The sequence below is a fragment of the Streptopelia decaocto genome (genome assembly GCF_964273445.1).
Source record: "Streptopelia decaocto genome assembly, chromosome: 1".
NCBI lineage: Eukaryota > Metazoa > Chordata > Aves > Columbiformes > Columbidae > Streptopelia > Streptopelia decaocto.
Window position 1 is genome coordinate 205,079,205 of NC_138663.1, and position 16,079 is coordinate 205,095,283.

The 16,079-nt window shown below is 39.9% G+C and overlaps 1 protein-coding gene across 6 annotated transcripts in view; it reads right to left on the reverse strand.

Annotated features, from left to right (window-relative positions):
* Positions 1–11,079, reverse strand: part of DLG2 (discs large MAGUK scaffold protein 2) — an 895,217-nt gene extending 884,138 nt beyond the window's left edge. For 5 of the 6 annotated variants that reach the window (XM_082046225.1, XM_082046223.1, XM_082046224.1 and 2 more), the window contains exon 1: positions 3,356–3,814. In XM_082046225.1, coding sequence (XP_081902351.1) covers positions 3,356–3,385 — 30 coding nt within the window. In that variant the 5' untranslated portion in view covers positions 3,386–3,814. Of the gene's footprint in view, positions 1–3,355; positions 3,815–11,013 lie in introns of those variants that run through there. The other variant, XM_082046221.1, reaches the window with a different exon arrangement.
* Between the last annotated feature and the right edge of the window lie 5,000 nt (positions 11,080–16,079).

Below are 16,079 nucleotides of genomic sequence, written 5' to 3' on the forward strand. Positions count from 1 at the left end.
AATGAGTCATGTAGGGCAACACAGAGCTATTTGCTTTTTCACCAGCAGTAGAAACTGTTGTATTCAGAATCCTGATAAAGGCAGAAGGATGGAAGGACAGCTGAAAGCTAAGGGAGAGGACAGCATGTTGCCCCTGACTGTTGGGAGGCACAGTGGGAATGTTCCTTCTTTTCAAAAACTCCTGGAGCTCCCGCTGCGATGGAGTCTTGACCTAAGCTTTTATTTATACTGAATCCTTCCTAATGATAAAACAATGCCACAAATTAATGTGCTTTATGCAACAATAATAGAAAGAAGCTATGCTGGGAACATGATCAATTAAAATAAACTAGGAGACCATAAGAAGTCCTCTTTGACCGATTCAGCATTTCTTAAGTCCTGGGTTCAGAAATGCATGAAAACATGAAGCATGTAAAACAATAGAAGAACAATCTGTACAAATTAATATCTTAAATATATCTTAAATTTATCTTACATTTTGGCTGAAACATCAGTACGATTTAAGATTTGGCAAGGCACACCAGAAACTAATTTTATTAGATGGCATCTTTCACCACACAGAGTTCAAAGCAGGATCTTTAGATCTATTGTACATAATCTACAAGGGCATGTTCACTCCACCACAACATTTATGTCATTTTCTATAGACTGGAGATACTGCAAATTCCAGAGTAAATTTAATGACCATATGTTAAAAATGTCAACTTTTTTAAACAGTGTTCATCTTTTGCAGTTTAAATAGCATTCATCTTTTCCTTCCGTTTTATTATTTAAAGAATTATTGAAAATAATTAACTGAAAAATAAAACTGATGTATTTACTTCCTCTTGACATTAAGATCCACTTTGACAGGAATAAGAAAGGCAATTATTAGCACAAATCAGACAAACGGATATTCAGATAAGGATAATTACCAGATCTACGGCCAAAACTGACCATACGGTTGCTCTGGAGAATTCATACTTATTGAAACAATTTTTTAAAAAATCTCAAAAGAGGTCTGCTCTTACCATATCAGTGAAAATTGGCATAAACAGGTGCCATAAAAATTTGGTCAGTTTCAAGAAACTCCAATGCACAATAAAGTAAGAGCAGATTATGGATCAATACAATGTAATTACACTGGTGCAGTTATTTAAATATGGCAGCACAAGAAGATGAGGAAATCAACTGTAATTTATTTGGCTTCAAGCCTTTGCAATATGAAAGTGTTCTGAAACTAGATTTTTGTCATTATTCAGCTCAATTACATATGTTAATATGCTGTTCCCACATGCATCCAAACAGCAGGTCACCTACAATTCACAATCCTATCTCCTTCCAACATCAAGTTGGCAGTGAAGGCTGATTATATGGAATTGAATATTTGGGGCTCATATGCTTGACTTTCATAACACTTCAGCCATTTAGCGGCAAATCCAAGAAACAGAAGAGATGGGAGGAAAAATATTGTATGTAGATGGAGTTGGGAGCCCTGCTCAGAGCAGCAGCAGCAGTGAGATGACCATGAGTCTACACTTGTTATTGTCCAGAAGGTCCTCGGAAAATGTCCAGCGGAAACATTAATCGCTAATTCATAAAATAAATAAATTGGTGTCTCCTGATATCCAAAAAAAGGCACTGAGCCACATTCTTCTCCCAATTATACTATCTTAAATGTAGATTCACTTCCCTGTCCCAAACCCAGCTACTACAGACCTCCTTGCCAACCTCTCAAGGCCAAGGATGGCTTTGATTGCAGGTCCTCACCGCACCTCCGGACACCCAAAAGTAGAGCAAATCACAGCTGTCTCTTTCAACCTTCCTGCTTATTTTCTGTTGGGAGGCAGCGTCAGGGACTAGAGAAAGGATGTTTAGTGTGATCCTGCATCCAGGTTTTGTTCGGCGGTGCTGCACCACCGCTGCTGAGCGCTTTTCACCATTATCGCATCAATGGGCACCCGCTGGCATCTCCAGGCTGCTGCAGGGCAGGTCGGGGATGGAGTCTCAGATCCAGCACGGCTTGTGGGAATCAGAAGGACCTGGAAAGAACAGGAGGTGAATGAGGCCACAGAAGGAGCTCACGCTCCTTCTGTGGCCTCATTCACCTCCTGTTCTTTCCCCATATGGGTTTCTTCACCATCAAGATCAGAATGACAGCTCGCATCTGTTTCTGCGGCTCCACCACGCTCCCTGCTCTCTGCAGAAGCCACCCGCCACCCTTTGCTGCTGCCCATGGGTGCCCCGGGTGCCTCCTCCTGCCCTTCTCCATGTCATGGATGGGGGGCCCCATTTGGCATGGCCGTGATGCGAAAAATGACAGCAACAATGACGGCAGCGTTAACCGCTGGTTTGCCCTATCCTTTACGTAGCCTCTAGGTGTTCTAGTTGCCCCAGGCATTTTGCAAAGTCCTATTGAAATGATGAAATTCATCAAAAATAAACCAGAACAGGGAGCGACTCTGCTGAACCCCAATGTCTGGGCTTCCCCAGTAACTGCTCCTTATATATACTATCACCATGTGAAAATGCAGTTACAAACATGCGGTGAGCTGCCTGTCCTGTAGCAAGAGAAAGGGAGTTCTCTGATTATCTCCCTGTCATTTAATATTAACCTATTTTGGTAAGTTTTAGGACATATCAAAGAATCATCCAGTTTATCCCTACCCCAGATTGTTGAAGTTGGGAAGTGCCCTTAACCCCAAAGTCATCAGCCTGCGGCTGTTGTGGATAAAAAACTGTTTGCACACACGTCTGGAGGGAATTTTTTAGAAGGACCTTTCCCAAACAGTCAGGTTAGATCTAACATCACTATAAGAGTGCTGAACTGGGACCAAGGCATTTTTATTTTTCAGGCCTAGGGATGCAAAGTAAGCTATGTTTTTTCCCCCAAAAAGCCACAATAAGCCATAAGAAACTTGCATCTCTCCAATCAGAAACATCATGACTATCTAAAGTACATCTGATTGGCCTCTTTAAAATACTAGGACCCATATAATCCCCCCCCCCCATTTTTTTTTATTCTTTAGTTTACAGAATAAACTGATAAGCTGAGAAAATATGTGCCATATACTGTGTATTCTGAAAGTGCTCTGGTAGCTAGAGATATTAATAGACATAAGCACAGGCTAAGATAAAAGATGAAATCCTTTTCCTTTTGCAAGTGAAAATAAGTGAATTACATATCATTTAGGAAGTGATACAGAAACAAACTGCATAATCTACAGGAAAAAGAGAACAAAATGTTAATTGAAGCAACGCTTATTTATCACTTTATCTTGCAACCTGACACAGTACATGCTCAATCTATTTAATTAAAGGAATAGAAAAATAGCAGAGAAATATGTACATATAACAGCAATGTTTCCAGTCCTACCTTGGTCGTGACAATGCACAGACAATCCATCCTGTAAATCTCCACAGGAGTATATGTAAATCATAAAAACAAATCAGCAAGGGTGAGGAAAGGCTTTTGAACAGCATGAACAGAACCGGAGGCTTGAATCTGCACAGCCTGCTTTTCCAAGTGGGGCCCTCATAAGAAACTCGAGTCCTCCTCCACAATGCTAAAGGCAGTCATGATGCTCACAGGGATCAGAAAACCCACTAGAAATCATCTCAAGCAAAACTTCCAGGTGGCTTATCAGGCTTGATTGCTGCATTGTTCAATCTGTGATCAAAATATTCTGTTGAATGGTATGCAGCCTTCTAAATAGGCAGATGAGAACCACAACAAGCACAAAAGAGCAAAAGCATCACATTTCAGCCCTGGCTGTGCTTTCACAATTCTGATCTGCTGTTTCAGTATACCCATAAGATTTCCTTTGCCAAGTCTCTCTCTGTCTCTCTCTCTCTCTCAATCTCTCTCCCTCCCGCTCTCTCCTTCCCCGTCTTTCTGTTTTTTTCTCTCTCCCCCCTCTCGCTCGCTCTCTCCCTCCTCTTTTCTACGAACTCCGAGCAAGCACAACACACACAACTCTCGGGCCCATCTATCACAGCGCTGTCACTTCTCTGCCAAAACAACTGCTTTGGGTTGTAAGGGGTTTTTTTTATTAAGAGCAATGATTCCTACAACCGCATATTGCTTGAAGTGCATGATTGAAACATTAAGGTGTGTGCGAGAGCTCATGCGTCACATCTACAACCACTCGGAATTACTAGGTCAGATTCGGATTCGGGAATTGAGCATAAATAACAGCTGGATAAGGCGAACTCTCAGAAAGTATAACAGAAAATAATCAGTCAGGGGAAAAAAAAAGGAATTGCATATTTACACATGCATGCAGGGCTGTGAAGTGCAACAGTGATATAATTATACTCTACCATCCACGGGGAAAAAAAAAGGACAAATCACATTATATACATTATTCAAAGCTACAGAAGGGCACCTTTTTTTTTTTTCCACTTACGAAAAAAAACATTGACGTTTTAATTAAAAGAAAGCACCCCAAACAACAGAGGTAAAACACTCAAGTTCTCTCCCAAACTTTTTCTGTATCTTTGATGGATCCACAGATTTAACTGCTGTATCTCATGTTCTGTATGCTTTGCTCAGTGTTCCACAGACGGTTTAGCCCCCAAAGCCCTACCTTTCTTGCAGTGATGCTGGTGCAGAGCTTCCCTTTCAGGTGCCTTACATGAATCATTCTGAGTTAGAAAGCTCGCTGTCAGGTCTTACAGTCTTCCCTCTCTTACAGACAGAGGAAGAGAGAGAAAGAGAAGAAAGAGGGAGGGAGAGAGAAAGAGACAGAGAAGGGAAAAGATATGTAAAATGAAAGCGCTGGCCAAAGAGAGAGGAAAATCAATGCTCCTATTCACTGGAAAAAAAAAAAAAAATACAGCCAACTGGACTGTTGACAGCAACAAGAGGAAACGTCTAGACACCCATACATTACAATTCACCTTTTCAACACACTGGACAGCACAATTCCCCCTGGGTGCTCTGCTGAGGATCTCTCATTCTCACTCAGAGCTAAAATATGTTTTCAATAAAATAAGCCTTTCCAAGAAAATAAAAGGATATTTAAGAGTCATCTCTCTTCCATAAATTACTCAGGTTATAACCCTAATATTCTTGTGATTGCTAAAGCAGCAAGAGGCTCAGTAAATGACACACACTATTTTGCCAAAATGAGGTCACTGCTACCAAAGTTACAAAATCCATACTGGATCAGATATGTGGTCAGAGAGCAACCAACCCTCCCCCAGCTACTAAAGTCTTGGTGGATACAACATTCTAAAGACAAAGTCTCCAGAGCACTTACAACTGTGTCTAAAACTTTAACTGAGTCCAAGCAACCACATGTGCACAAAACAAACTTGATTTGTGTTTACAGGCTGCACTGGAACCTGCATGTTTTCTCCCTACTGAGGTTTAGTCCAGTAGCCAAACATTCAGACAAGTTTATTAAACTATAGATAATATGAAACAGAGAAGTCCTTGAAGTAAGAACCAATTAACAATCTACTCAAGAACCAATTAACCCAATAAGATGGTCTAACCTAAGCCACACTTGTGCTCTAAGCATCATAGGGTAAAAGGGAATTCAGTCAACTCCAAAATCCAGAGATATTTTAACACTTAGATGTAAAGCAACCAACACATTTTCTCTCCCAATTGGTAGATTCAAGCTGATCTAGTAAAGTGTGAAACATATTATTACCTAATGGCTGTAAAATTTCTTATCATACTTGAAACTGGCATATAGGGATTTATTCTGAAATTGGTCTCCAAGTGCATGATCTGTAAATGCTTCTGCTTGCAAGTAACTCTACTCCTGTGAGCTGGTCCCAGGGAAAACATGATCCTATTTACAGTTTATATGAAAAACAGAGGGTCTGAACTATTTGAGACTGTTTAATTGAACAGCATGACTCATGTGTGTGTCTGGGAAAACCAGGCTCCATCAGTACCTCCTCCTGTCCTCTTCCAATTTTTGAGTGTCACCTCCTTCCATAAAACAAGCATTTAACAGCACAGGATTTGCCCGTGTGCTACCCGAGCTTAGTGCATCGTTGAGCAGCACGGTCTCTGAAATTCTGCTGGTTGCTTTTCACCCTCAGAACCCCCTGTAATCCCAGACAGAAGAGCCCCACACCTTTGGGGACACGGACCCCAGATCCATCCTTCCGTGGTCTCATTTTTGTTGCCAGGGCTCCTGGTCAAAGCTTCTAATGCATGTTATCGATGACTCAACAAAGTCAGGGCATGGGAACAGGTGACTGTCAGTGGGTCTCTAGTGTTTCTCACAAGTATACAGTTCCTCATTTCCATTAACTGTCCATCCCAAACCCAAAAAAGAGGCTGAGCTCCTCCATTTTCTTCCTCCAACTAGTTACTTTTTCCATTCATTTTTTCTCCTCGAGCTTAAGATTTTCAAATCCTTGGCACTGCTTTACCCTTCATTAGCAACATCTCATTCTGCTCTAATTTCTGCAGGTCAGGTTGCTGCTTAGTTCTATTTTTTCCTCTGCTCTTCCAGCCTTCGTGTTATCTGTACATACGATCATGATTGAAATCTACCATAGAACGACTTGACCCAAAAACCAAACAAATTGAGAAGCAGCCATCTGGGGTGAAAAGACATGGCTTATAGTTGCTTGTAGTTGCTTTAGATGGTCAAAAATAACCTCTGTGATGAGCTCTGGCTCTCAGGAAGCCTTAATACAGGAATAATAACAACTATTTCTCACTGTGATACCAGTGCCTCCGTGGACCACCGTGTGAAAACCACTTACCCAGGTGATTGCTTCCTTCTCCTCTAATTTTACCAAGATGTCTATTTTGAAGTCATACAAAACCAAACAATATGAGGTGAGTGAGTGAAATGTGATGGTCTGTATAATGCAGTAGTTTAGACTGGACAATTTAATCCTCCTTTATAGCATTAAAATCCTCACTGTATCCAGATACTTCAACTCGCATAACCAAAGCACAGGGTTTAATTAGGCAGTTACATTTGTAAACAGAGCCTATAACATCCAGCTGAACTGAAAATTTGTAAAAGTAAGCTCCTGTAAGACCAATAAGAAGGATTCTACTATTTTTTTAAAACTTTCACGACACACCTTTTAAAACCTTTTAAAAATTCTTTTGAAACTCAAATATTATAGACTACAAACTGTAAAGAGAAACTTATTGTTAAAAAAAAACCCAAACAAACAACAAACAGAACCAAGCAAAACTGGCTTGACTATCGTCTTTAATTCAAACAGCAGAAATTAAGAAAAACAGGAGTACTAGATCTCCAGGTTTTAGAGAAGACACTAAGAAAGGAGACATCTACCAGACTGCTAACACAGCATTAGTAATGTCAGCATCTTGTAAAATTTAGCCAGTGACTATTTAGAGCTCTGTGCACCTACACAGAAAACACATAAACACACACATCATCTTACAAATGTGGAGAGAGGTTTATTTACATCTAACGTATCTTAAATTGCGTACTATGGAGAACTTATTGATGGTATTAAATTGCCAGTCTTTCACATGGGGCTAAATTCTCTTTCTTCTTTTCAGGTCTTATATTTCACCCAAACAAGCTACAAATAAATACTTTCCTGGTTACGTCTCTTCCAGGAGGGCAATTGATGTAGTTATGAAGTTATGTCTCTATGGTCAGAGCCCATTTATATCACTTGACCCCAGTTCCAGCTAGGCTGCTGTGCATCACAGTTGGTTAGTAAGTAGGTTAACACCAAGATGCAAGTTATCTGAGTAATTCTATGCTAGAAGGGAAAATCTCATGAGACAGCCTCTTTTTTAGGACTATTTTGTGCCACACGGAAAACAAAAAATGAGGAACTAATAATCTTGCAGATCATGCATATGTAGTTAGGGGCTATATTACAGATGAAATGTCAGAATAAATCCCCTACAGCCAGGAAGAGAAGTTAATACAAATTTCAGAAGGTGTGAAGTTCTGTATGCTTTAGCTGCTAAGAATGTTAACGCTGTTCCCAGACAGAACCAGAAGCCCATGAGTGCTGGTGTTAATTTAAAAATTATCAAATTAGCAATTCTGCACCTCCTGACTGCAGCAGGCCCAACGGCAGCAGCTTTGCCACTGGCCTCAGGCCCACAAGAGTCTCAGGCAGAAGCTATAAGATAACAACCATTCCCCTTCTCCTATGCACGGCGAATTTCGTCGCTATTTAGCACAACCAGCATTGAAGTCCTGACCGATTTCTCTGACTGGTAGCTTTCTAAAGAAATTAAAATAAAATAAAATAAAATAAAATAAAATAAAATAAAATAAAATAAAATAAAATAAAATAAAATAAAATAAAATAAAATAAAATAAAATAAAATAAAATAAAATGATGGTATAATGGGTGCAGGGAGAAGTGAAAGCTGGACTTCATCACAAAGACTCCGCACCCAAGTGGCCACCATGGTCCCAGGCTCAAGAGCCACATAAAGGTTTGTTTTCTGCTCCACAGCTGTGGAGGGGATCCCCTCTCTTCCTGCCCCAAGCACACACCCAACATACAACCCTTTTATTCAGTACTTGGGAGCTCACATCGCTTTAACCCCAGCACTCAAAAGCAAGAAAAAAGCTATTTTTGGTGGGTTTTGTTTTAATAGACAATGTGCACTTTGCAGGACTTGTTTTCTGAGGGCCTTATTGTAATACCTGGCCTTTCACTGCTGCACCTGGTAGTGCATCATTTGCCTCTTGGGGTGCTCAGTGGGACAGCAGGGCGGTTGGCTCCCTTCCTCTCCAGGAGTCAATGTAATCAAAAGATAGCAGGATAAGTGACGATGGAAAGAACCTGAGGAGGTCTTCATTCCAACACCTCACTCAAAATAGGTTCAGCAGTGAGGTCTGATCAGGTTATTCAGGCCGTTATCCAGTCTGGTCTTGAAACTCTCCAAAGATGGAGACCATGCAACCTCTTTAGTAGCATCACTCCCGCAAACTCACCAGCTTAGGGGCCTGTGAGAAGACGGTGAGGCAAGCTAGGAGCAGAATATGGCTTGTAGGGTTGTAGGAAACACATGTTCACAAGCGCAAGGTGTGGAGCAGAGAATAGGTAAAGGTCCTTGAGACATCTGACAGCTCTGAAGAGCCTTGAAGAAGCTCGTCTTTTGGAAGCTCTGCAGCCTTCATTAATTTAAATCTTATACCTAATGTTTTATCTATCTATTCTTTCCCATACAACGCCATAATTGTTTTCTCTTGCTTCCCACAAGTCCTTTGTTCAGAATGAAACAGAGGTGCTTCAGTTACAAGTGTTCCATTGGGTTTACGTGGGCTGGGATGCTCTGCAACAGAAAGACACAGTACTCAAGGGCAATATGTCCTGAAGTGGCTCTCAGCTCTCAAGATCCACGGTGAATGAAGAGTTCATTTTCATTCTTGAGCATTCTGCCTGGGGAAGTAAATCTAACAACCCATTGATCATCAGCAACTGAAAAGCTCTGGTGCATATGTTTAAACATGTAGCCAGTCCTAAATAGCTATGTGTCACTATCATAGCAGCGTGCCACTGACACCATCGCTTGAAAAAGAAATCAGACAAAATGACTCTTTCAAACAAACCGACACGCTAAACCACAAGTTCCAGGAAACGAGAACAAAATATCTGCTATCTGTCATTCCACGGTACTGAGAACTGAAGAAGATACCACTCACAGCTCTGAATGTCTTAGAGTTTGGCAACAGAATTGCCAATTTTTGGAGTTTACTCTCATGTACACTTCATGCTGGAGAGCTACTAACAGTGTGAAAATGCACTATGTAGAGCTGCTGGGGGAGAAATGATGAGTCCAGGAGTTCACAGTATCCATCTAAGTAGGAAAGATGGTACATTTTTCAGTTGGGTATTCATATTGGAAATGATATTGTGAAATTGGGCTGAGAACCGTTACATCCCATGATTTCTATAACCTCCTCACACTAAGTATTTAGTGCATATATATCAAGCTTTTGATAATTCCTTGCTTTGGGGAAATAATTTCTTCCATAAATATAGGGACAAATTTCAGTGAATATACACGTTCTTGTATTTCAACCCTCAAGTGGCGCCGTGTCCTATAGGGTACAAAAGTTTTTCCGATCAACTGGGAACACAGTAACACAAGAAACTCAGAAAGTCATGCTAGACAATTAGCTCTTTAGATCTTGAAACGTTAACAGAGAAATCAATCTAGAAATTTAAACAAAGCCCATGAAAAAGCTTTAGACAAGAGAAATAATCTGCAAGTTTCCACTGTTAGAAATGACCTTACTGAAGTCTACGAGGTATCACATAAGCACGCCAACTCAATTAATGTCTGTTTTCTTTTCATTATGTTTCCAGCTTGCTAACTTTAAAAGAAAACTTCATAATTTTCTTTCACTTAGAAAAGAAAAAATACACAATGACTTCAAGGCAAAAATTCCCCATAATAATCTCTAAACCCAAGAGAATTTTTCCAGCCAGGCTGTGAACCTATGAAAATAATTGAGATATTATAATGAAACACTTATAACTTCACCATTGCGAGCAGCAGGGCTGTTACAAAGAGAGGTGTAACATACCCCCTCACCACAGCCATAAGTCACATTGCTTCGTGCATTATTCAGTGGAGTTTTATGGCAGGTATCATTAGACTGCCCACACAAAAATCATCACTTTGCTGACATTCATATTCTTCCATACCGACTACAGGCCAAAAATAAACTACAGCGCACACTGAGAGACTGAAAACACCTTGAATAAATTTCACTAACTGTGCAACACCTTGCACACTAAAACGAAAACATCTTGAGATCAGCAATCCTGTAGAACCATCACCGATATTAACATTTTTATATAAAAATAAAAAATAAATACTGCCTAGGACAGCATAAAATGCACAGAGCTGCTAACATACAGCAATAAATTGCAGCCATAAGCCTCTATGAATGTGGTAATGTACATACAGTCATTAAGCAGAAAAAAAAATTACTGCAGAAGCTAAAATTCAGTATATTCTACATATTCCACCTCCAGCAAAACTCAACTGAATAAGAATTTCATTCTCCATCATGAAAGAGTAGACCATACCTTTGTCTTCATGTCTACCACATAATTTTCAAAAGTCTGTTTCTCCTTATTGTGTTCACCACATTGTCGAGATCCTTCTGATCCATTGGAAGCTGCAGACTAAAGAGGGAAAAAAGTAAGCAAATAAAGTAGCTGAGGTGTGCACTATAATTCTATCACACTTAAAAGTGAAGAATAGCATGCACATACAAAAGGGTAGCCTGAATTTAGGTAAACATCAGGTGGCTCATACATAAGATTTTCACCTCAGTGTTTTATCATGCAAAAATTTCTGGGTTTAATCTTATAGCCACTCTCATGGAAGCCTGTGAAAGTCTCAATAGGCTAAATCTATAAGATGATGCTTATCATCCACCTCTAGCTGACATCAGAAGGCATGCAAGGTGATCTGCAGCTCTCAGCATCAGAACATGGAGATAAGGAAGGAAATCAGTGCCTTGCCAAAAAGGCCCACAGGTGGTAATGGGGTTCTCATCTGGAGCAGCTGCAGGAATAGATCTCCTTACAGCACAAAATGAATTACCTGGTTTGTTCTCGCATTCTGAATTCATGACGTTCTCTGAAGCGACATATTTTTTAACAGGTTTCACACTTGTGTAGTAGCCATAGTTGCAAATCTTCTAAATTCAAATGCTTTTTTTGTTATCTTTCCTTCCTTTATGCAGATTTCAAACTTACACTGCTCACAGAAAACCCCCATAAACCAGTATTTTTTTCAAATAATATCTTTAATAGAAGACATGGTAAAAGGCTATATTTGTTTTTTCAATTTTCCTGTTGGAAATCTATTACTGTATTAAGACACTGATTTTGTATTAAGACAATAAATACTATAAATGAAATCTCTGTTTACAGTGCTCTGCCCTGCAAAAACGTGCTTGAAGAGTTAGCTTTCACATGAAAATGATGACTGCCACTAACTCAGACCTCAGAAAATTTCTGGGCACTTTGCAAGAGCACAAACAGGAAAGCAGAGTGAACTCAAACAGAGCACAGTGTGTTGTATCTGTCGTCACTCAGCATCACAGATTCTGCGAGTGATTTAGACCCATTCTTTTTTAGCCTGTGCACTAGAAGTGCAGTCAATTTTAACACAACAGGCAAGAAACTGTTAGCATTTTAAACAGGCAAACCATTGCCAGCACAACTTAGAAAACAACACGCCAGTGCCACAGAAACAGCCAAATCACATCCACATGTGCAAATGTTTTCTCCTCTGATACTACACTGTTTATTTAGGGCTCCATCCAGCAAAAGACTGAACACTGGACCCAGTCCAGCCAACTACTTAGGCACGTGCTTTTAACTTCACTGGGGCCAATGGCGTTAATCTTGTGCTCCAGTTAAAAAATGTGTTTAAATGCTGGATCAGGCCCAGCAGCTCAGCACGACACGGGGCTGCACACACAGGACTGCATGCATGTCACCTCTAAAGGTTTAAGTTCTCTAGCACGCCTGCCATCGTGGCGAACATGCATTCCTTCGCCTGGTTTCTTATCACCGAAGGGTGTTGAATATCTTCTATTTGGAATCTGGAAGGGAGAGCAAGGCAATCAGGCCAAAATTAGGCAGGAGAGCAAGGAATGGAACCCAGGCCTCGTATCCTGCCTCCGAGCCTACAGAAAATCCAAGCAACTCCCCAAGCGTTTCTTTCAGGAGGGGAAAATTGGTTTTACAAGGATGCATAAAAAAATTCATTTAATCTTTGCTTTCTTTGAATACCTAAGTGTTTTCCATTTTTATTATTTACAGGCAACAAGATAAAGTAAACAGATCAGTATATTATTTGCTCTAATCATCAAGCCTAAAGGGTCTTAGCTTCTGCAGCTTCTCAAAAGGGGTTAGACAATTTTCAGCAGAAACTACAGATTGTACGGTAGCATTTATCAAATGAGTGCAGCTGCAAAACTGGATAAGGAACAACTTTAGTTTGTTTATATTTCAGATTTTTTTTCCTCAAATTTTTCTCCATTAGCTGACTCTGATATTTTGAAAGAATATAAAACAATGTCACAAGATGCTATGAAATGTTTCAATTGTTTTCCTTAGGGAAATGGGTCACAGATTAATTTTGAAGAGTAGTAAATCAAGTACATTAGGAGAATGTACAAACAGCTCAAGAGTAATTGTAATAAATCTGGAACATCTCTCTGTTCCAGCGTATTAAGGTTCAATAAGCATTAGGAGAATAATATATGGTTCCCAAATTTGAACAAAGTATACATTAGCAATCCATCTGAAAACCAATAATCATTGAACTTTGTCTTATGAAATAAATTGGACTGCATAACACAAGAGGCAAAAAGGATATTTGCTGTGTGTTGTGACAGATTTATTAAAAACTAGCATTCTTGGATGTAAGACTTTTCTTATTCTTGATTACATACAATCCTCCCTTTAGAGGCTAATCAAAAGCCTACACTGTCTAAAATTATCGGTACAATTAATATCCAAAAGCTGCCTGCTGATCCAAAATAAGAATTTTAGCAACACCTCATTATTCCTGAACCGTGCAGGTCGCCATGCAAAGCAGAATGGGCAGCCCCAGGGTGATACAGCACAAATGCAGCGGAGCACGTGAACCGTGTTTGTACCTCCTTGTAGGAGGTTCTGGAAATATTGATTTCAAGCTTGAATTAAAACCACTGACAGAAGTCTAAACTTTCTATCAGACCCCTGTATCTAGAAGTCTGGCAGCTCAAGTAACTTTATCTTCCCCTTCACAAAAGAAAATATTAACTTAGTCCCTTCAAGTTGGTCAGAAAAAGAGAACAGATTTTACAAGCAAATATTGCAAAAGCAGATTAAAACTTCATTCGGTAACTTTGCTCACATGGGTAGTGACCATGAGAATCATAGATCACACCAAAAGCAATCTTCCAATTTTGTGTATAATTAATGCTAATCTATTTAGATTATAATTAACAGGGACTATTTAGACTGTAATCTCTTCAGGGCAATGTCTCTCTCATTGTGCAAACTTACGGCATTATTTAAATGTTTATTAATAAAATAGTAATCACATTAGCTGCCTCGTTAATTTTATCTAATTTTAACAGCACTCAGCAAAGCTTTTCTGTGCTTATATCACATCTTCCCTGTAGCTTACTAGGACATGCACAAATGTCACACTCAAACACCAAGAAAATTCTTGCTGGTGGTTTTTGGGTATTTTTTTGCCAAAGTACACCATTATGAATTAGGAAAGACTCGTCACTGGTTCCACTTTCAGCAGGCAGCATGTTCTAGTTCATGTCGGGGCCAGCAACCAGCCAAAAGAAGTATCTGCCCTCACAGGCAATTGTGACATATGGTGTTTCCAAGAGTTCCTACAAGAGGTCTTCCTGTAGCAGCTAAATTCTGTAACAGTGGATGAATTCTCCAGTCTATTGCATGTCTCCAGAATTTATACCTAATATATCCATAGGAGGTACTTGTAACCATCCACAAGTTGAATTCCCGACATTGGGAATATAAAAAATATAACAAAATAAGAAACACACATGCAAACATTATTCCATATCTTCATGCTCTTGTACGCTGCTCTCAGGATTTTGAATTTATTTATACACGCACCTGCACAGGATATTTTCTAGGGTACATATACCACTTCATGTCTAGAAAATGCTGATCAGCTGTGCAAAGGCACCCGGAGCTCCGGTGGGAGTGTGAGGGAGCTACAGCCCATAAGCCTAAATAAATCTGCAATGGCCTTAGAGTTCAGAGAGCCGATGCACCTTCTCCTACAGCCAGCAGCACAGGGAACGCTACTTTTAGAGAGACATTTGAAACAGAAGCTGATCCGAGACGTCTTTTGGCATTTTGTATTAAGAATCGGTAGCTCTGCTCCAGTCCCAGAGAGCCTGTAGATAAATGCCAGTTTGCCCCAGGTGATTCATATTAAGTGAAAAAAACAAACAAACAAACAAAAAGCAACTGGTCTATTAACTTTTGGATGCCAATATCTGACAGGAAATCTATCATTTTGGTAACCAAGTGCTCCCAGGAATGTATAGTTCTGAGAAATACTGCTTTTATTTAATTAACTTTTTCAAAACTAAGCATTTTTAAAAATCGTTAGAATATTTATAAAAGCTACAGGGGGGAAAGCAAAATGCAACATGACATATGCTGGAATTATCCATTTTACAGGACTTTGATGTAAATTAATTCATTTAGCAGCTATGCTGGAATAGGAAGCAACCTAGCTGAACCGAGATGCTCAGCAGGATGCTGATACGAGCAAAGCCGGCAGCACACCTCAGCGCCAGGGTTCAGCCAAGCCCGCTCAAGCCATGTGTGAACTAAAACTGGACGCAAGTCAAGTTCGTCCTTTGCAATGTGCCAGCAACGGCAAGAACGCCTTCTGTGCCCGTGATCCATCCTTCAAGGGCTGAACCTTTTTGCTGATAGTTCTCCTAAATGATTTGTGAGCATCTCCGTTTCGGCTCCTGCTGCTGACAATCTTGTACAAGTTGTGCATCTTGGACAGTTTGTGGGAGACAAAGTGTCATTGGAGACTTGAAGAGTTTTTTTCCTGTGATGCCATACAGACAAAAATACCTAGAGACCGTAAGATGTGCTTTCCTTTTTCTGTACCTTGCTAGTCCTATTTCTATGCTTCTTATAGTCCTTATTACAGTAAGAAATGTCATTCAGCAGAATTTTGGCAGGAATTAACTTTCAATGACATCACAGATGACTGAAAACTCAGACTATCCCAGAGCAGGCCATGCTAGAAATTAAATCAGAAATATAATCCCTCAGAAGCCCATCAGGGTTTCATTTGCCTAAGATGAACCTAAATTTCAGTCCATAAATAATATAGCAAAGCTCCCTTCTTCTCCAAAAAATCCTTTAGAAAGCAAAGGTGCCTAATTAAGTGTTTCTAAAGCCCTTTAGAAAAGCATGGTTGAGTATCCCCGGTCAAATTATTTAGTCCTCAGAAGGAATTTTGTTTCTATTTATACGTTAGGGTTTCTGGTTTGTTGTTTGAAGACATCAAGGTTTGCTCTACACCACATCACGTTAGCTCAGTCTCTGCAGCTGTCTCAAGTTGCAGATTG